The sequence below is a fragment of the Hemiscyllium ocellatum genome, chromosome 5 (genome assembly GCF_020745735.1).
Source record: "Hemiscyllium ocellatum isolate sHemOce1 chromosome 5, sHemOce1.pat.X.cur, whole genome shotgun sequence".
In the NCBI taxonomy this organism is placed as follows: Eukaryota; Metazoa; Chordata; class Chondrichthyes; order Orectolobiformes; family Hemiscylliidae; genus Hemiscyllium; species Hemiscyllium ocellatum.
In genome coordinates, this window is record NC_083405.1 from 63,977,077 (window position 1) to 63,996,350 (window position 19,274).

Sequence of the window (19,274 nt, forward strand, 5' to 3'; positions counted from 1 at the left end):
ATTCCATTCAACGTATGCAATATTAAATAAAATTCTTCTTTGGTATTTCATAATAAATATCAAATCATAAACAAACAACAGTTTTAATTGATTCTCAAATAGCACAAGTTTCTTCATGTCCATCCACAGCCTCAGCACCAGATGAATAAAACAACCCAAAACCGTTTTGGGCTGCTAGAATGCAAAGAAAAAGTCTGAAAAACTAACAGTCCAAAAAGGCAGCAAAATTCATGCAATTAGCAATGCAAGCAGAAAGCAAAATCAAAATTGACATAAGCTGTAGAAGATCAAAATTACTGACCCAATTTGCTGAGCAAAACAACTGTTATTTCCTTGCAACTAAATTACTAACTCAGGATTAGATTCAATTACATAGGCAACTGAAACTAAAAAAAATTCAGGGGACTTGGTGAATTTGATGAAGTATTACAAATTAGTTCTGTTAATAGTTCTCAATTAGGAGCAACACACCCTTGCAACTAATAGAAAGTGAAGTGTTAACAGTATACATCTGATCTTAAACAGTAAACAAAATTCCAACAAATAACCAAGATAGACTATCATGGGCTTTACAGAATCTCAAGCATAATACATTAAATGATTAAATAATAAAATAGATAAATGAAAACAAGTGTGTCAGTCAACCAAGTACTGAAGTAATTCGTGACATTAATACTTAGTAGTAAAATTAATGCTGTTATCCCCAATTGTTTTTGATTCAAAGACATACATTCAAATCTGAACTCCCACAGCTTAAATAAACAATGCTTTGAAATATACCCAGAATCCTTGCTGAAAGAATGAAACTAAGTTTAGTCCAATAAATGTTGAAAATTACAAAATCCATGCTTAATCAATGAGCACACAAATTAAAGCAAGTGTAGGATCTGAAATATCAACCTGCTAGTTACCTGCTTATTAAGCCAATGCCATAGCTTTCAAGAAAAGACAAGAATTGGAGAGTTACTAAAATAAATCAACATATGTAATGAAGACAGTTTAGCTAAAAAGCCAATGAAAATATTACCTGCACCAAAAGTCGCTGTTTGTTTTAACAGAGTGATTAGAAAACAGAATAACATCTGAGGATTAGAAAGTACACAATCAAACTGAAATGGAGTATTGAGATAAATTTGGGAAATTACAGACTGCTGTGTATAAATTATTAGACTCTCACAGGGCATAAAATGTGTATATAGAAGCATAGTAACTGTTACATGATAAAATAAGACCAATGTAGTTCTCTTCCATGAGCCTAATCATTTAATGTAATAATGCATATATATGTTAATTATGTCAATTAATTAGTCAAAAACAGACCTATACAAGAAGAGAGAAAAAAAAGAGAATAGCGATGGAAAGCTTTGGGAACTAGAGGTCCAAAGTCAGCTCTTCAAGTATGCTATATGTCATAAATCTATGGTACCACAAAGTCAACTCAAACTTATGTGAAATCAATTTCATCTAACAAATTTAAGGCAGTTCAAAAAGATAGTTCTATTGTCAAAAAAGTATCTTTGCATTATGCATTTAGATTTCAGTAAGGCTTTTGATACCATCACACACAAGCACAAAAAGCACATGGATCAAAAGACAAGTTCTGAGATGTACTGACAGGAATTCAGACAATGGGTTATCAATCTTGAATGTTCCCTCTCTCGCCACAGATGCTGTCTAACCAGAGTAATTTTAGCATTTTCTGTTTTTAATTGCCATTACTGTCACTAATAAAGATTAAGGAAAGGTTTGGGAACTGAAACAGACACCAAGAAAAATACATTCAGAAAATACTAAGTATAAAGAGGAATCAATTTAAGGTAATATGACAAAAAAGGAAAGAAAATTTAGAAAGGAGCAAACAGCATTTAATGTGAACATTTACAAGATAATCGAATTCCAGAAAGGAAAAAGGTGGCAAGATATTCTAAATGGCATCAGGCTACAGGACATATCCGGATGATCCAAAAAAAATTGGCAGTCAGTAGTTTGAGCACAAATCTCACAGATATTTACACCTGAACCTGAGGGGCACCAGTATCCTTGGGGGGAGGTTTGCTAGTGCTCTTTGGGAGGGTTTAAACTAACTCCGCCGGGGCATGGGAACCTGGACTGTAGCTTTAGGGTACAGGACCTTGAGTGTAGGGAGGTTAGGAATAATGCAGCGATCTCTAAGGAGGGTGCCTGTAACCAGAAAGGTGGATTGAAGTGTGTATACTTCAATGCCAGAAGTATAAGGAATAAGGTAGGTGAACTTGCAGCGTGGGTTGGTACCTGGGACTTCGATGTTGTGGCCATTACAGAGACGTGGGTAGAACAGGGACAAGAATGGCTGTTGCACGTTCCAGGGTTCAAATGTTTTAGTAGGATCAGACATGGGGGTAAAAAAGGGGGAGGCGTGGCATTACTTGTCAAAGACATTATCACAGCAGTGGAATGGACGATGGAAGAGGACTTGCCATCTGAGGTAGTTTGGGCTGAGGTTAGAAATAGGAAAGGTGAGGTCACCCTGTTAGGTGTTTTCTACAGGCCTCCTAATAGTCCTAGAGAAGTAGAGGATAATATTGCGAGGATGATTCAGGAAAAGAGTGAAGGTAGCAGGGTGGTTGTTATGGGGGACTTTAACTTCCCAGATATTGACTGGGAGAGCTATAGCTCGAGTTCATTAGATGGGTCGGTGTTTGTACAATGTGTGCAGGAGGGTTTCCTGACACAATATGTCGACAGGCCAACAAGAGGGGAGGCTATATTGGATTTGGTTCTAGGTAATGAACCAGGCCAGGTGTTAGACTTGGAGGTAGGTGAGCACTTCGGGGACAGTGACCACAACTCGGTGACTTTTACTTTAGTGATGGAGAGGGATAATCGTGCGCCGCAGGGCAAGAGCTATAGCTGGGGGCAGGGAAATTATGATGCAGTGAGGCATGACTTAGGATGTGTGGATTGGAAAAACAGGCTTCAAGAGAAGAACACTAATGAGATGTGGGGATTGTTCAAGGAGCAGCTACTGCGTGTCCTCGATAGGTATGTACCAGTCAGGCATGGTGTAAAGGGCCTTGTGAGGCAGCCGTGGTTTAGTAAGGAATTGGAGTCCCTTGTGAAAGGGAAGAAGGCGGCATATGTAAAGATGAGGCGTGAAGGTTCAGTAGGGGCGATTGAGAGTTATAAGGTAGCCAGGAAGGAGCTAAAGAGGGAGCTAAGAGAAGCGAGAAGGGGACATGAAAAGTCTTTAGCTGGTAGGATTAGGGAGAACCCAAAGGCTTTCTATAGGTATGTCAAGAATAAAAGGATGACTAGGGTAGGTATCGGTCCAGTCAAGGATAGTAGTGGGAAGTTGTGTGTGGAGGCGGAGGAGATTGGAGAGACATTAAATCAGTACTTTTCATCAGTATTCACTCAGGAACAGGACACTGTTGCTGATGTGAATATGGAATCACAAATAATTAGAATGGATGCCCTGGAAATATGCAGGGAAGAGGTTTTGGGAATATTGGAAAGGATGAATATAGATAAGTCTCCTGGGCCTGATGGCATTTACCCCAGGATCCTATGGGAAGCTAGGGAGGAGATAGCAGAGCCATTGGCCTGGATTTTTATGTCGTCATTGTCTACGGGAATAGTACCAGAGGACTGGAGGATAGCGAATGTGGTCCCATTGTTCAAGAAAGGGAGTAGGGATAGCCCTAGTAACTATAGGCCAGTGAGTCTGACTTCAGTGGTGGGCAAAGTCTTAGAGAGAATGGTAAGGGATAAGATTTATGAACATCTGGGTAGGAATAACGTGATCAGGGATAGCCAGCATGGTTTTGTGAAGGGCAGGTCGTGCCTCACAAACCTTATTGAGTTCTTTGAGAAGGTGACTAAGGAAGTGGATGAGGGTAAAGCAGTAGATGTTGTGTATATGGATTTTAGTAAGGCGTTCGATAAGGTTCCCCATGGTAGGCTAATGCTAAAACTTCGGAGGTATGGCATTGAGGATACATTAGAGGTTTGGATTAGGAATTGGCTGGCTGGAAGGAGACAGAGGGTAGTAGTTGATGGATTATGTTCATCTTGGAGTGCAGTTACTAGCGGTGTACCACAAGGATCTGTTTTGGGACCATTGCTTTTTGTTATCTTTATAAATGATCTAGAGGAAGGACTTGAAAGCTGGGTAAGCAAGTTTGCGGATGACACAAAAGTCGGTGGAGTTGTGGATAGTGAGGAAGGAAGTGGTAGGTTACAGCGGGATATAGATAAGTTGCAGAGCTGGGCGGAAATGTGGCAAATGGAATTCAATGTAGCTAAGTGCGAAGTCGTTCACTTTGGTAGGAATAACAAGATGATGGATTACTGGGCTAATGGTAGGCTACTTGGTAGTGTGGATGAGCAGAGGGATCTTGGTGTCTATGTACACAGATCTCTGAAAGTTGCCACCCAGGTAAATAGTGCTGTGAGGAAGGCATATGGTGTACTGGGCTTTATTGGCAGAGGAATTGAGTTCCGGAGTCCTGAGGTCATGTTGCAGTTGTATAAGACTCTGGTGAGGCCTCATCTGGAGTATTGTGTGCAGTTTTGGTCGCCATACTATAGGAAGGATGTGGAAGCTTTAGAACGAGTGCAGAGGAGGTTTACCAGGATGCTGCCTGGAATGGTAGGAAAATCTTATGAGGAAAGGCTGAGGCACTTGGGGCTGTTCTCATTGGAGAAGAGAAGGTTTAGGGGAGATCTGATAGAAGTGTATAAGATGATTAGGGGTTTAGATAGGGTAGATACTAAGAACCTTTTACCGCTAATGGAGTCAGGTGTTACTAGGGGACATAGCTTTAAATTAAGGGGTGGTAGGTATAGGACAGATGTTAGGGGTAGATTCTTCACACAGCGGGTTGTGAGTTCATGGAATGCCCTGCCCGTATCAGTGGTGAACTCTCCTTCTTTATGGTCATTTAAGCGGGCATTGGATAGGCATTTGGAAGTTATTGGGCTAGTATAGGTTAGGTAGGATTCGGTCGGCGCAACATCGAGGGCCGAAGGGCCTGTACTGCGCTGTATCCTTCTATGTTCTATGTTCTATGTTCTATGTCAAGTTTGTACAAAGCACAGACTCATTCAGGTGGATTAGTGTGTCGATACAGAGGGCTGTATTATAGTAAGAATATCCAAGCACAGACAGACAAGAGCAACTAAGATAATACTTAGCTTATGGCATTCAAGATGTGTGGAGAGATTAAAACTCAAAGATTGTTTACCTTAAAGCAGAAGTTTAGGTAAATTGAGCCTAGCTACATTGCCATAAACCTAAAACTTGGGAGAAGACCCTAGTTCAATCGAAGGAAATGACATAATTAGTTTAGATGTAATTGTTTTATAGAATATTGAAAATGCAGGATGGGGTATTTATGGAGAATGAGAGGCAAACATTAGATTTTAGGACCAACAACTTGAATGCCGATTATTGTCCATTCTGACACACCTGAATATTTGTGTTAACATTATAAAGAATCAAAATAAACTTTAATATTTAATGTAAATAAAACTAAATACTTAGAACACACAACTACAAAACATCTGACAAAATTATATATCAACTCAATTTATTCTCTATTCCTCATGACTATTATGCAAGAAGACTAATTTTAGATGAATTGAAAAGAAAAATTGGTGACAATTTTTTTTAGTCAGAAGTTATTCACAGTACCATTTTTGGATTGAATTCAAGGCCTTTTCCACAGATGTCCCACATTCTATGAATGCAACAGTAATTATTTTGTAAAATGCAAAAATCTGCATAAGAAGTGCAAATGATCAAAGCTAATTTTGAAATCTTAATTTTCAAGTAAAATTTACTAAGAACAATTTCCACATGAGCATGGAAGAGAGAAGAGGATGAGAAGATGAAGACAATTTTAAGCCAATTTTCCAAAACATTACTGACAATTGGTGGATAAGAGCAATTCATGCATCAATTCATTACTGCTCAAACTGTACTTAAATGTGATCTAAAAAAAAACTAAATTTTCAGCTGTTTAAAATGTTTTAATATAGTTTGCCAATATAGATAGCATCAATCAAGTGCCAGGAAAGTGAGGACAAAAGAAAGCATGTTAACTGTCAGCCTTTATGAGCATCTCTAAACAGTATATAACAGAAGAATCTTCCCTATCCAATCAGGAGAAGAAAGAGGTAGAAAGAAAGGGCAATCTTGATTAGTTTAGTCAGAAGATAATTATTGATAAATCATACCTTGCTGTCAGCCTTAACAATGATTTTTCCTAGTCCTCGGATTGGTCTTGGAGCCAAAGCATCCTGTCTTTCTTTAACAAAGGTTGACAGTATCTTCCAGTGTTTACTAATATGCCTCTCTGCAAAGTTCATTAATCCAAAACGTAGAACCAATTTCTTAAGACCCCAGACTGTTTTCAAAAAGAAAGGATTTAAGAATACTTCATGAAGATAGCAGTTAACAGTCAAAACCAAATGTATTTTTGCTACTTAATTAGATTAATATCATTAATGTTTCAGGATGTTCGCCGATGATTGCCCAATGTTCAGCAATAATTGGGACGACTCAGATACTAAAGCAGTCCATGGTCAAATGCACCACCATCTGAACAATAATGGGCTGACAAGTAGCAAGTAACAAATGCCAAACTATGACTGTCACAAATGAGGCACAATCTAACCACTGCCTCTTGACATTCAATTGTGGTACTATCATTGAATCCTCTACTATCAACATCCTCGATGTTATCATTGACCAGAAACTCAACTGACTCACCACATGTACACAGTGGCTACAAGAGCAGGGTAGAGGTTAAGAATGCTGAGGCCAGTAACTCACCTCCCGACTCCCCACAGCCTGTCCACCAGCTACAAAGGCACAAGTCAGGAGTGTGCTGGAATATTCCCCACTTGCCTGGACGAGTGCAGACGCAACAACACTCAAGACAAGGCAGCCTGCTTGACTAGTACTACATCCATTCCCTCTACCACCAATGCTCAGTAGCAACACTGTATTACCTACAAGATGCACTGTAAAAATTCACCAAAGATCCTCAGGGACCACCTTTCAAGGACACGACCACTTCTATTTAGAAGAACAAGGGCAGCACATATACGGGAAAACCACCATCTGCGAGTTCCACTCCAAGCTACTCACCATCTTGATTTGGAAATACACTGCCCTTCCTTAACTGTCATCAGATCTACACCCTGGAATTTCCTCCCTAATGGCATTGTAGTCAATGTCAGATGGACTGTAGCAGTTCAAGGCGGCATCTCACCACCACCTTCGCATGGACAATGAGGGATGGACAACATATGCTGGCCAGTTTTACAAGGCTGTGTAAGAGTACTCATGAAGTGGAAGGTAGGAAGCTAGAGTTTGCTTAAATGATAGAAGGACAGAGTACATGGTCCCTTTAAGAGAAAAATATGCTTTTTAAAGCTTGAAGATTTTTAAAAAATGTCTGCGAGCAGCTGTAATTGACTGTGAGATTGAAAAGCCTTAAGCTTGTTTTACAGTTTTGATAACTAGCTTGAATCAGCCAATTAAGTTAAAACAAGCAGTTAGATACTGAAACCCTATCACATTTAAAGCTGATGGTTTTGACTACCAAGAATCAAACTGATTGTAAAAAAAGGTCATCAAGGATATAAATGATGTGGGCATTTTGAAAATTAAGAGGGAGCCAACTGCCATCTGTAGTGAGAGCACACCCACCATCTGAGAAAAACATCTTGCACTCACAGAAATCTCCAGCTCTCTAAAAAAAAACACCATCTATTATTAAAGGTACATGGCACTCTTAAATAATATTCCTGACACCAGAATTCAGTGGAGAGAGGCATTCAGAATAAAATAAATTAGAGGAAACATCCCTGACAGCAGAATCAGCAGAAGACTGGAGAGACAGCAGAGCATTTCAGGAGACACATTGTGTGCGAATTTTGAGAGTCTAAGTTTTAGTTTTCTTAATTCTTGTATTTATTCGAACAGCTTCCTATTAGGATCTTGTTTTGTTCAGAAATAGGTAGTTAGAGACAAATCACTCAGCTCATGAGATGCTGTCTTAATTTGTTCACTGTTGGACTTAGATAAATAGTTACTTGTTGATTGTACAATGAGTGAAAGGATTTCATTTCATTTCGCTACTCCTTTATAACAGACTGGGGGGTGGGAAGTAGGGTTATGCTTTTATCAGATTACAAGGTGAGGCGACCTTCTCTGGGTGTTTCAGTTTTAATTGTCAGAGGGGTATTGGCCTTCATTCTGTAACACCAGCGAGTGACGCACACATTCCACAAATGAATACTTAAAAAGAAAATGTTACTATTTCTAATGAGACAGCAGATTTATCATATCTTAACAATAACTTACATATCTATAACACATTTTCATAGGAAAGCCATAAAACCATAAGGTATAGAAGCAAATTTTAAGAGTTCAAAAGAGTTGTGCGAGGCGGGATTTTCATGCAGAGGATGCCGAGTGCCTGCAGTACACTGCAAGAGGTGGTGGTGGAAACAGACAATAGCTGCATTCAAGAAGCACCTGGACATAAACATAAATTGGAAGGGAAGAGGATTACGGATCATGTAAGTGAAGATAATTTTAGTATGGAAGGGAAAAATGTGTTGGTGAAGCTTTGAGGACTGAGGTACCTGTTCCTGTGCAGTATCATTCTTCGTTCTTGCTCTAGGCCTTTCAATCCGCTGAATTGTCTGTGCCATTGGATCATGGCTGATATGTTTCTCAACTACATTCTCCTGCCAACTGTCTGTATTCCTTGATTGCCTCACTAATCAAAAGCATCCCAATACATTTCACTTATAGGTAATCAGATAAAAATATTCAAAATATAAAATTATCAGTGATTTGCAGAAGAGGGAGCTTGAGAATCAGGGAAGATTGAGGAGGGAATTCAAAGTACTAAGCAAACACAAAAAGGCACAGCCAAATGTTAGCAAAGTCAGGAGGGATCTGCGTTAGAGACTCAAGTTGGAGGAACTCAGTTCTCAGAACTGAAGAACTGCATTAGAAACAAAGATGGGTCAAGAATACATACCTCTGGCAGTCTATTCCAGGCACTCAGCACCCTCTGCATGAAAATCCCATCTCGCACATCCCTTTTGAACTTTTAAAATTTGCCCCTATGTCTTATGGTTTTATGGCTTTCCTATGAAAATGTGTTATAGATCTGTAAGTTATTGTTAAGATATGATAAATCTACTGTCCCATTAGAAATAGTAACATTTTGTTTCTAAGTATTCATTTGTGGAATGTGCATGTCACTCGCTGGTGTTACAGAATGAAATGCTAAAGAATGTCACCAGTATGCATGCGAAGCTGATCTTTTTATTCTGAAAGTGATTCTCAAACAGAATTGTGATGAAAAATAAGAGGGGAATGGAAGAAGTGTTTATCCCTGCAGACTCCACAGACAATAGTTAGACCGTAAGATATAGGAATGGAAGTAAGGCCATTCGGCCCATCGGGTCCACTCCGCCTTTCAATCATGGCTGATGGGCATTTCAACTCCACTTACCAGCGTTCTCCCCGTAGCCCTTAATTACTTGTGACATCAAGAATTTATCAATCATTAGTGAAACAAATCTGAAGATATTCAGACTAGTACGGACACTACAATAATTCAGGAAGCCCAACTAGAAAGGAACATTATTCATTGTTGAACGATTCGCACAGCCACTTCTCGTGGCATACACAGGCTAGTCACAACCCAAGACAGAGTTTCTGGATACTTTCCAATCAATCTGCTCAGAGATGCCATTTCATATCAGGAGCAGGTGGGATTTGAACCCAGGTTCATAGATCAGAGGCACAGACACTACCACCACATCACAAAGGCATTCTGGATCTTTTGGTTTTTAAAATAGCAATGTGATCAACTCATTGAATCAGAACTCTAACAAGGACCATCTTGATGTTTGGAACATCTTGTTCTATCTTGTAGATATTTTTAAAGCAACCTGTTCAGGCCTATTATGAAACTTGTGGAGCAGGTCTGATCTCTAGCTAGATTTTCTGGTCCAAAGATAGGACATTATCACTGCACCAGAACAGCCCTCTGTCTTTTTTTTTTAAGCAAGAGCAACCTGCTCAGGGATGTTTTAGACAGCTCTGAAGCACATGGAATTTGAACTTTGTTCTCCTGGCTCAGATGTAGGAACACTGTTCCACAACGGGTCAGAGTCTGTTGTATGATATTTTGAATTTTCTAAACAACCTGTTCAAAAATATCATAACATACTTTGGGAACAGGTGGGACTTGAGCCCAGGCCTCCACAGTCCAAAGACAGGGACACTACCACTGCACCACAAGGGTCTCTGGGTCTGCTATGAGTGCCCCACCACCCCCATCACCAGGACATGGGTCTGCTTTATAAAGGATTTGGGTGATAGTTCCAGTTGGGGAGGCCACTGCCTGTTACCCAGGGAACTCATAGTTAACAAGTTCCAGGGGAAGATTAATTAGTGATTCCCCATGAATCTTGTAGGGGTTATCACACGGCTTCCCCTTCCAATTCAGAAAGATCCCTTTTGCTCCTGCAACATTGGGGCCTCTGGCATAGTTTTGTTCATGGCCCCATTCCTGGTAGTTTCCACATCTGGTCAAGAGGCTTATAATAAGCAGATGAACATCTCTTCCGTGAAGACCAAAGAATCACTGCAGAGGGATCGTGCTCACTGGTACGTCTATCGAAACAGTCACCTCACTGGAGGTGGTATAAAATAGAAAGATTTCAGGGATCATATGCAAGTATATCATTGTACCCAAGTTTGCCAAAAGTTCTTCGACAGCACGTTCCAGACCCATGACCATTTTCATCTTGAAGGACAAGGGCAACAGATACATGGGAACACCATCACGTGCAAGATCGCCTCCAAACCACTCACCATCCTGACTTAGAAACATCTTCGTTCCTTCATTGTCGTTGACTCAAAATCCTGAAATTCCCTACCTAACACAATATTGTAGTTCTACCTACAATACATGTACTGCAGCAGTTCAAGACGACAGCTCAGTATCACCTTCTCAATGGCAACTAGAGACGAGCAATAAATGACGGCCAGGCAGCAATGCCCATGCCGCACAAATGAACAAACAAAAACTTAGCAATGGAGAACTGAGTAACTACCTAAATATTGTCTCAGTGTCCACATGATTGGGGAAAGTAGAAACAACTCAAGAAAGAGAACAATAACATGCTTATTGAATTCATTTTTAGACATTTTAAGCATTAAGAGCCATGTCTAGACAAAACCTACTTTCAGTTGCCCAATAAATCAGAACAAATTTTAAATTTCTAAACACCAAATGATTGTTATCAAGATAGGCTTTATGATCAATCTTCATTTATATAGTACCAATAATGAGGAAAATAGAAGAAAGAAAAAAAAGTGGCAGTTTTAAAGTGAGACAACAGAAGAGGGAAAAAGACATGGAAGGATATATAAGAGTAAGGGCCTGTAGGACCAACACCATAGTCAACAATGGCACAGTGAAGGAGAGATGAACAAAGGAAGAATCAAATTAACATTGAAGTGTAACAAGATCAAAATATTACCAGCCACTGGCACAGGGAGCAATTCAAGAATCCAAAGGTTCAGCCAGATCTGTACAACAGCAATGGCCCAGACAAGCATCACAAAATAGATGTCACTTGTTTTCTTCTTCTTCATAAAAGACACAATTTCAGGTCTTGGTATTCCTAATGGAGCGTATGAGGCAGACGATGACGAGGAGGGAGGACTGGTGTCTCTAGTTTCAACTGAATCTAATGAAAAAAAGGAAATATTACTACACATTTAATCGAGCAATGAGACCTTTACAAGTGTCTATAAATGAAGTTGGCACATTGATACTAATAAATCTAGTCCTCAGAACGTCCTCAATTTCATTATATCAACTGAACGGGCAAACCTCAACTAACAAAAACGTGAATTACCCAGTTGTTAAATCCAAGATTTTTCAGAAACAGGACAAAAGGTTTTGTTAAACATGTCACCTGAAAAAAATGGAACAAATGAAGATAAGGTTTAAGAGGGAAAAAGAAGCCATGGTGTAGGAATAAGCCAACAGGAAGCATTGGGTGCTTGTGATAAAAGGATGGCAATGTTATGGGTGATTTTAATCTATGTATAAACTGGAAAACAAATCATACTGGCAACAGTGGCCTCATTGAGAAGTTCAGAGAATGCTTTTGAGATAGTGTCTTAATGCTGAATATGATGGAGAGTAGGTTCTACTAAACTTGCCATTGTAGAACGTGACAGGATTAATTAATGACTTGAGAGTAAAAGGTATCACTGGATAGCAGAAATTACAATAGGAGAGAATTTTATATTTGGTTTGAAAGGAAGAGCGAGTCTAAGACTTGTGTTTTAAACTTAAATTGTAAGCGGTTGGAAAAGTGTGTATGTACAAAAGAAATTATGCCTGTGTCAATGAAGCATTGAAGGCTAACATGCAGGTGCAAGAAAGTTAATGGAATGTTAGCCTCTATCTAGAAGGATTTGAGCATAGGAGTAGTGAAGTCTTTCTTCAATTGCGCAAGAGCTTGGTTAGACCTCAGCTAGAGTACTGCACAGTCTCAGTCATCATCATTTCAGGAAAGATATTGTTGCCATAGAGGGAGTATAACAAAGGCCCACCAGACTAAAAACAAAGAACCCTGGAAATTTGGAACAAAAACAGATGTTGCTGCAGAATCTCAGCAGGCCTGGCAGCATCTGTAGACAGAAAGCAGAGTCAATGTTTTGGGTCCAGTGGCCTTTCTTTAGGGCCTTATGTGGCTCTCCAGCAATTTCTGTTTTTGTTTTAGATGTTCACCAGACTTGAGTGAAATACTGGCAATGTCCTGTGAAAGAGGCTTGTATTCTCTAGGGTTTTGAAGAATGAGAGGTGATCTCATTAAAACCTACAAAACACTTAAAGGAATAGACTGGACAGATGCAAGCAAGATGTTTCCAGCTGGTTGGGGAATCTAAAACCAGGAGAACAATTTAAAAATGGAAAGGCTACTAAGGTCCAACATGAAGAGGAATTATTTTACTCTGAGGGTTGAAGGCAGCTGTCAAGGAGATTGAAAGAAAGGAACATCCTGAAATTGCAATTAATAAGGAAGCAGGACTGCGCAAAATGATGGTGATGAAGGTTGATGAGTATCCAAATCCTCATGGACTTCATGCTAGCATTTAAAAGAGATTAAGTAATGTAGTAGATTCACCAGGAAGTTTTCAAAGGATTGGAGAATATGAAATATAACCTCTCCATTCAAAAAGGGAACATGGCAGAAAACAGGAAACCATAGGCTATTTAGTTTTATGTCTGTCATAGGGAAGGTTTATAATCAATTATTAAGGAAGTTAGAACTGGACACATGAAAAAAAACTCAGGGTAATCAAGAAGATTCAGAATGATTTTGTGAAACAGAAGTAACAGTTCATCAATTAGAATTCTTTGAAGGAGTAACATGCTGTGGATTTAGGGAAACACGGATATATATTGTACTTGGATTCTCAAAGATATTTGACAAAATGACACAAAGGGTCATTGTGCAGAATAGAAGTTCATGATGTAGCGTCAGAAGACTGTCTCACTGGCAAACAACAGTAGTGCAGATAAATGGGTCTTTCAGTTGAGTAGGACATGACAAGTAGGGTCCCACAAGGGTCAGTGTTATGCCTAAACATTTTTGAAATGTATATCAATGACATAGATGGAAGGAACAAAAGGCATGGTGGCTAATTTTATAATGACAAGAATGGAGACATGTTGAGTCACCGCTTCATTCAAGAGATAGGATGGTCACTTGATATCTCTGGCTACAATATATGGAGGAAAGATGGTGAAGAGTTTTAAAAAATAGGCTGGTAATAATGATACACTATACTGCTAAAGCACTAACCAGAGTCATGCACATGCCTCAAAAGAAAAAAAAAATCTATTTGGTTACAATATAACCATGGAAATATACTATATATTGAAAAATCTGCAATTATCCTGATACAGACGGAAAAAGGACATTATAAAGGATAAAGAGAAAGAGGGTACAATTTTGGTATTCTGCCCTGGACAGCTCCAGCACGTGGTTAAGCTTTAAGTATTTGGTAGGAAAGACAGAATGGCATTATTTAAATAGTGAAACATTAAGAAATGCTGATTACAAAGGGGCCTGGGTGTATAATACTTCGCAACCAAGGTTGCTATTAACAAAGTTAGAGAACAATGTTGCAAATTATTAATTTCCCAAATTACTTCAAACATGAAAATGTGTCACCTGATAATCCTTTTGACTGATGGGGAGCCTCTTGGGCACGGCTGAATCCAGTCATGGATACTGCCATATTAATAGTGCGTACAATAATTTGTATCACATGAGCAGGCAGCTCTAAACCTGTAGGGAAGAAGAACAAGTCAAAAAAAAAAAGCCAAACATTCTGAATAGAACAGCAGATGTCAAACAGAACAAAGCACATTCTACAAGATAGGAAAGTTTAGCAACAAAGCAATGCAACTGGGGTTCTAGAGTTTTTGTTGTTTTAAAAACTGCAATTTTAATAATGTACAGTACACTGACTACACGTTTTAGTGTTCCAAAAAAAACTCTAGCTTCAGAAAGATTATTAAGAGGAAATATACTTTACTATAGCCTAAATGTTCTTCAATAAAAACAAGGGGAAAGGGAAAAGGGACGGCAGCAGCAGTGGAAAGGGCAAAGGCTAAAAGGGCACAGCAGAAAAACGAGTTCAGTATGAAAAACAAAAACTTTCTATATCTCACTCTAATTACTAAAAATGCTGACAGACCTGTTGAGCTTCTCCAGCAATTTCTCTTTTTTTTGTTTGAAGTCATACGACATCAGGTTATAGTCCAACAGGCTTATTTGAAATCACAAGGTTTTGGAGCGCTGCTCTGTCACCTGACAAAGGAGCAGCAGTCCAATGGCTTGTGATTTCAAATAAATTTGTTGGACTATAACCTGATGTCATGTGACTTCTGACCTTGTCCACCCCAGTCCAACACCTGCACCTCCATTTGATTTTTGTTTGTTTCAGACCCACCACCTGCAGTTCTTGGTTTCATGATAATTATCATTTATATTTTGTTAATAATAACTAAAATAGGTTCATTTCCAACGAACTGATTGGCATGTTCAGAAATGGAGCAAACATGGAGTTAACCTTCAGAACCCTAATCAGAGAGAGCAAATTTATTGTTTATTTGGTTATCTGGAAAGTTATAACCAATGCTCCCAGTCATTTGATGCCATAAATGTCATCAGGTCCATGCTCTCCTTTGAACGCTCAAAAAAAAACACAAGAATGAACTGCTCAGTCAAATATCACTTGTTAAATCCTTTTTGACTAAGTTGAGGCTTCCTGTCAACAGGTTAGACAGATCAAAAGAAGTTCCTACACTACCAAGTTTCATTGCTCCATTGCTGAACTTCAGGACCTAGATCTCAGTTCTGCTCAAGCAGAAAGATGAACTTCCCGTGCCAAGGAGGATTATCCTTCACTTCAGTTAAAAAGCACAGACATTTCTCAGACTCAAATATCCAATGGTCGGTCGGTCGGAAGATGTATTATGTATTCTCAGCTTTAAAGCTGGTAAGGAATTAAACTTAACTACAGAAATATATACTCATTGCTTTCACAGCATAATAGAAAGAATTGTGGCACATAATTCTCAAAACACTAGTAAATGCTATAGAATATTATCTAATACATTTGCAATTTATTAGCTCACGGTAAACCAATGACTCAGATGTCCAGTGCTGCACTGTAAAACGTCCATACTGTTACAGATCAGAGGTGAAACTTGGTGAGATAAATGCATGTACATATAGGAATAGAAAATAAGCTTTTCAAACCGAAGGGAATAAAAGAAAAACTCACTGTGGGTGCTATTTGATGTTCTGAATGCAAAGTTTCAATACAAATAAATGGAGCATCTGTTAGAGATTTAAATTTTAAAAAATGCCGTATATCATATGAAATTATAGCATCAACTTACCAGTATCATTTCCTTTCTCCTCCTGAATTGCTCCCATAACCAGAAGAATGACAATCATTACAAAAACTGGAATACGCCAATTGCCAGCAATCGATGCTACATAAAAAAGATTTTAAGAATTGAATCTGAACATCCATCGTAATTTCCTTTATTATACTACAACAAATGTCATGCATTTCAAGATCAATGAGGAGCATCATTTTGAAAAATTGAAATAAATGAAGATGATCACAACTCTTTGATTAGGTGATTTATAACCTAGAGTGTTGGAGGTGGCTAGGAAGGAAAATGAAAGCACACGGCCTATAACTTTGAGAAGCACAACAGTAATAACTTCACCAACAAATAGCACTGACATACATTATACATCTAAGTGAAATGTTACAAGTGAAAGGTTTGCTGGAACTCTCCCATATCCTCTCCTGGAGTCTCAATGATTTTAATGTTCTTAGACATTAACAAAAGGTCCTTTTTGATGAAGTCTTATTTGAAAGACTAAAGCAGAATGAGTGGAAATCCAGGATGGTAAGTAATTACATGAGAGGTGAGTCAACATTTATAACGTATAACTATATCAGTACAAGAGAACTTCACTGCTGAGTGGATTACAGCCATGATCTGGGTTCCAGCTCATGTTTGAATCGACAAAAAAAGTTGGAATCAGAAACCAAATTATGAGTTGGTTAATGTTCCAGATAGTGTAATAAGAATAGTTAATGCTTTCTAGAAGCATGTCAATCAAAATTATATATATTGAATGACTGATTAAAGAAATGACAATATATATTTTGCACGTTTGCAGAGGTCTTTGAAAGCATAATCACATTTTCAACACCAAGCCGCTGACCATTACAAAAGTCTCTTATGAAAGATTTTGAAACTATCCCTTGAGCTATTCAATAAATTTTGAGCAGAAATTGCTAAAAGATCTCATAGTAAAGTTGATAGGTTGGTATTAGGTATTTTGTAATCAACCTATTCAGAAATGCAATATTTCTGGAGCAGGTGGGACTTGAACCTGGGCCTCTTGGCTCAGAGGTAAGGACATCACTCCACAGCACAAAAACCCTTGTCGGTTTATTTTCTAATCAATTTGTGCAGAGATGCTACTACACACCTCTTGAACCTGAGCCTATGTTTTAGTAAATTAGACAAATTGCACAATCCAAATTAGCTAAAAGTAGCAGTTCAAAAGCTTCTGAAGACACCAAGGTCTTCAAGGAAAAAACTCCAATGATATTAAGACTCCAAAAGCATTTAAAGACAAAAAGGGAATTCTTGGAAAAGTGCTGCAAAATAATTTTCTAATTTTATGCTGTTTCAAACTTTACACATCAGAATTGGAGTTAAGAAAATTAATATTTTGAGATACAGTAAAGAAGTAAATTATGACATAGCTAGTGCATGGGAGGTGGTGATTTCTGATCTCTAGTTCCCAAAACTTTCCATATTTCTCATCTGCATCTTCTAGAAGAAAAATCAGATATTGATTGTTATGATTAATTAACAATTCTGTTATTTGTGCATCATGCACTACCAGGATAGTCAGAAAACAAAACTTGAGCTACTTTCATCTCATAATTTCTTGTCCTTTTGATACAAGTTCAAGCATGAAAAATAACAAATGAAGTAGTACTTAAAGTCAAACTTCTAAACCTTTTTCAATTGTTCCAATCTGCATTTTAAAAAAAAAACTGGGTACCTCAGTATTGCTAGCTGTATTTATAATGTTCAGTCTGCCATCAACTCCATTCAGAGTCAGTCCTTATTCACTAGTTAGCTCAACCAGATTTTTAAATTTGTTTCTTTAAACACTTAAAAAAAAGTATACTCAAACAAAGATGAAATTTTTAAGGTTCTAAGGCAATGTTAGTTTATTGCTCATTTGAAACCTAAGAGTGTAACTCAGAGTTTACATTATCTAAACAGTCTCAGCCATTTTTTATTTAACTTAAAGGAAGACATTAATAGGTACAATTTTTAAGAGTCTGAATTTTAAATTTTAGACTGGAGTTGCAAAGTGTTTTGCTCTCCATAAATGCTGACTTGCTGAGTTTCTCCAGCATTTTCTTTCATTATAAACTTTTTAATTCTTTTTAATACTTAGAGAATCATTTTATAGTTTATCCTGAAAATACTTTGGTTTTAGCTTGCATTTATGAGAAAGAAAACTTTTCCTTTAATCACCAGAGCTGAGAGAACACTAGTAGAATTGCACCACTGCCATCCAGCACCAAAATATATTGAAGCAGTAGGAAAATCTGTGTGCAACATTCCCCAAAACACTGGGACAAATTCAAATACTGAGGCAACCAGAGGACAGTACCCTGGAGTACAACGAATAGAATTTGTCAGGATCTGTTCCTACAATCACAGACCAAATAAAAATGAAAATAATTGTGAGTGCTGTAAATCTGTAACAAAAACAGAAGTTGCTGGAAAAGCTCAGCAGGTCTGGCAGCATCTGTGAAGAAAAATTAGAGTTAATGTATCAGGTCCAGTGACTATTCCTCAGAATAGTGCTCCCATGCGTGGGAGAGAAAAACGTAATCAGCAAATTGTTACGGACACTGCCAAATCCCCTCAAAACATTTCAAAAAAGTAGCCCAGACACTAACTTTGCCAGTTATTTTAAGCAGGTATAGAGCAGATATTCTAAGAGTACTGCAGGTGGCCCAAACACTTAGATTTAAACAAAACAGAATTTATTTGGAAGATTACTGAATGAAACACAAACAAAAGTGAACACAATATAGAATAACTTAGCCTCTCCAAAAACCCAACAGATTTCCCAACTTAGTGCTGTTCCAAATACTTGCACCAATCCTGATAAGCACTCCTTGGCACTAAAGGTAATAGGGTCTTACAGAAAAAGGTGGGGGGGGGGTGCAGAAAGAGCGAGCGGTGGGGGTTCGGGGAGGGATGAGTGAGAGTGACAACAAGGCAGATAGCAGCATAGAACACCCTCTTTCATGTAGCTGTTTCTTCGACCAGCAGTCTCAATCTGCCGGACTACTTTCAGTGAATAGCCAGACTGCCAAAATCAAAAACAAACCAGAGAAAAGCTGAGCTGGAAGAACGAACCACTCCCCTTTCATTGTACAAGTTTTCTTTCTAAAAACTTGAAAGCCTTTTTCCTAAGGCAGTATCTGTTAGCTATAAGCAAACTGGCCCTATATCCCATCCAAAGCCAGACTTTTCAGAATCGCTGCTTTTATGACCTCTCCAAAAAAAAAGCCAGAGATAGCATAACCT

The 19,274-nt window shown here is 38.4% G+C and overlaps 1 protein-coding gene across 3 annotated transcripts in view; it reads right to left on the reverse strand.

Moving 5' to 3' along the window:
• tmem245 (transmembrane protein 245) overlaps positions 1-19,274 on the reverse strand; it is a 119,132-nt gene that overhangs the window by 76,065 nt on the left and 23,793 nt on the right. For 2 of the 3 annotated variants that reach the window (XM_060824822.1, XM_060824823.1), the window contains exons 3-7: positions 16,020-16,115; positions 14,281-14,397; positions 11,566-11,775; positions 6,220-6,389; positions 912-935 (exon numbers count right to left, since the gene is read on the reverse strand). In XM_060824822.1, coding sequence (XP_060680805.1) covers positions 912-935; positions 6,220-6,389; positions 11,566-11,775; positions 14,281-14,397; positions 16,020-16,115 — 617 coding nt within the window. The remainder of the gene's footprint in view (positions 1-911; positions 936-6,219; positions 6,390-11,565; positions 11,776-14,280; positions 14,398-16,019; positions 16,116-19,274) is intronic. The other variant, XM_060824824.1, reaches the window with a different exon arrangement.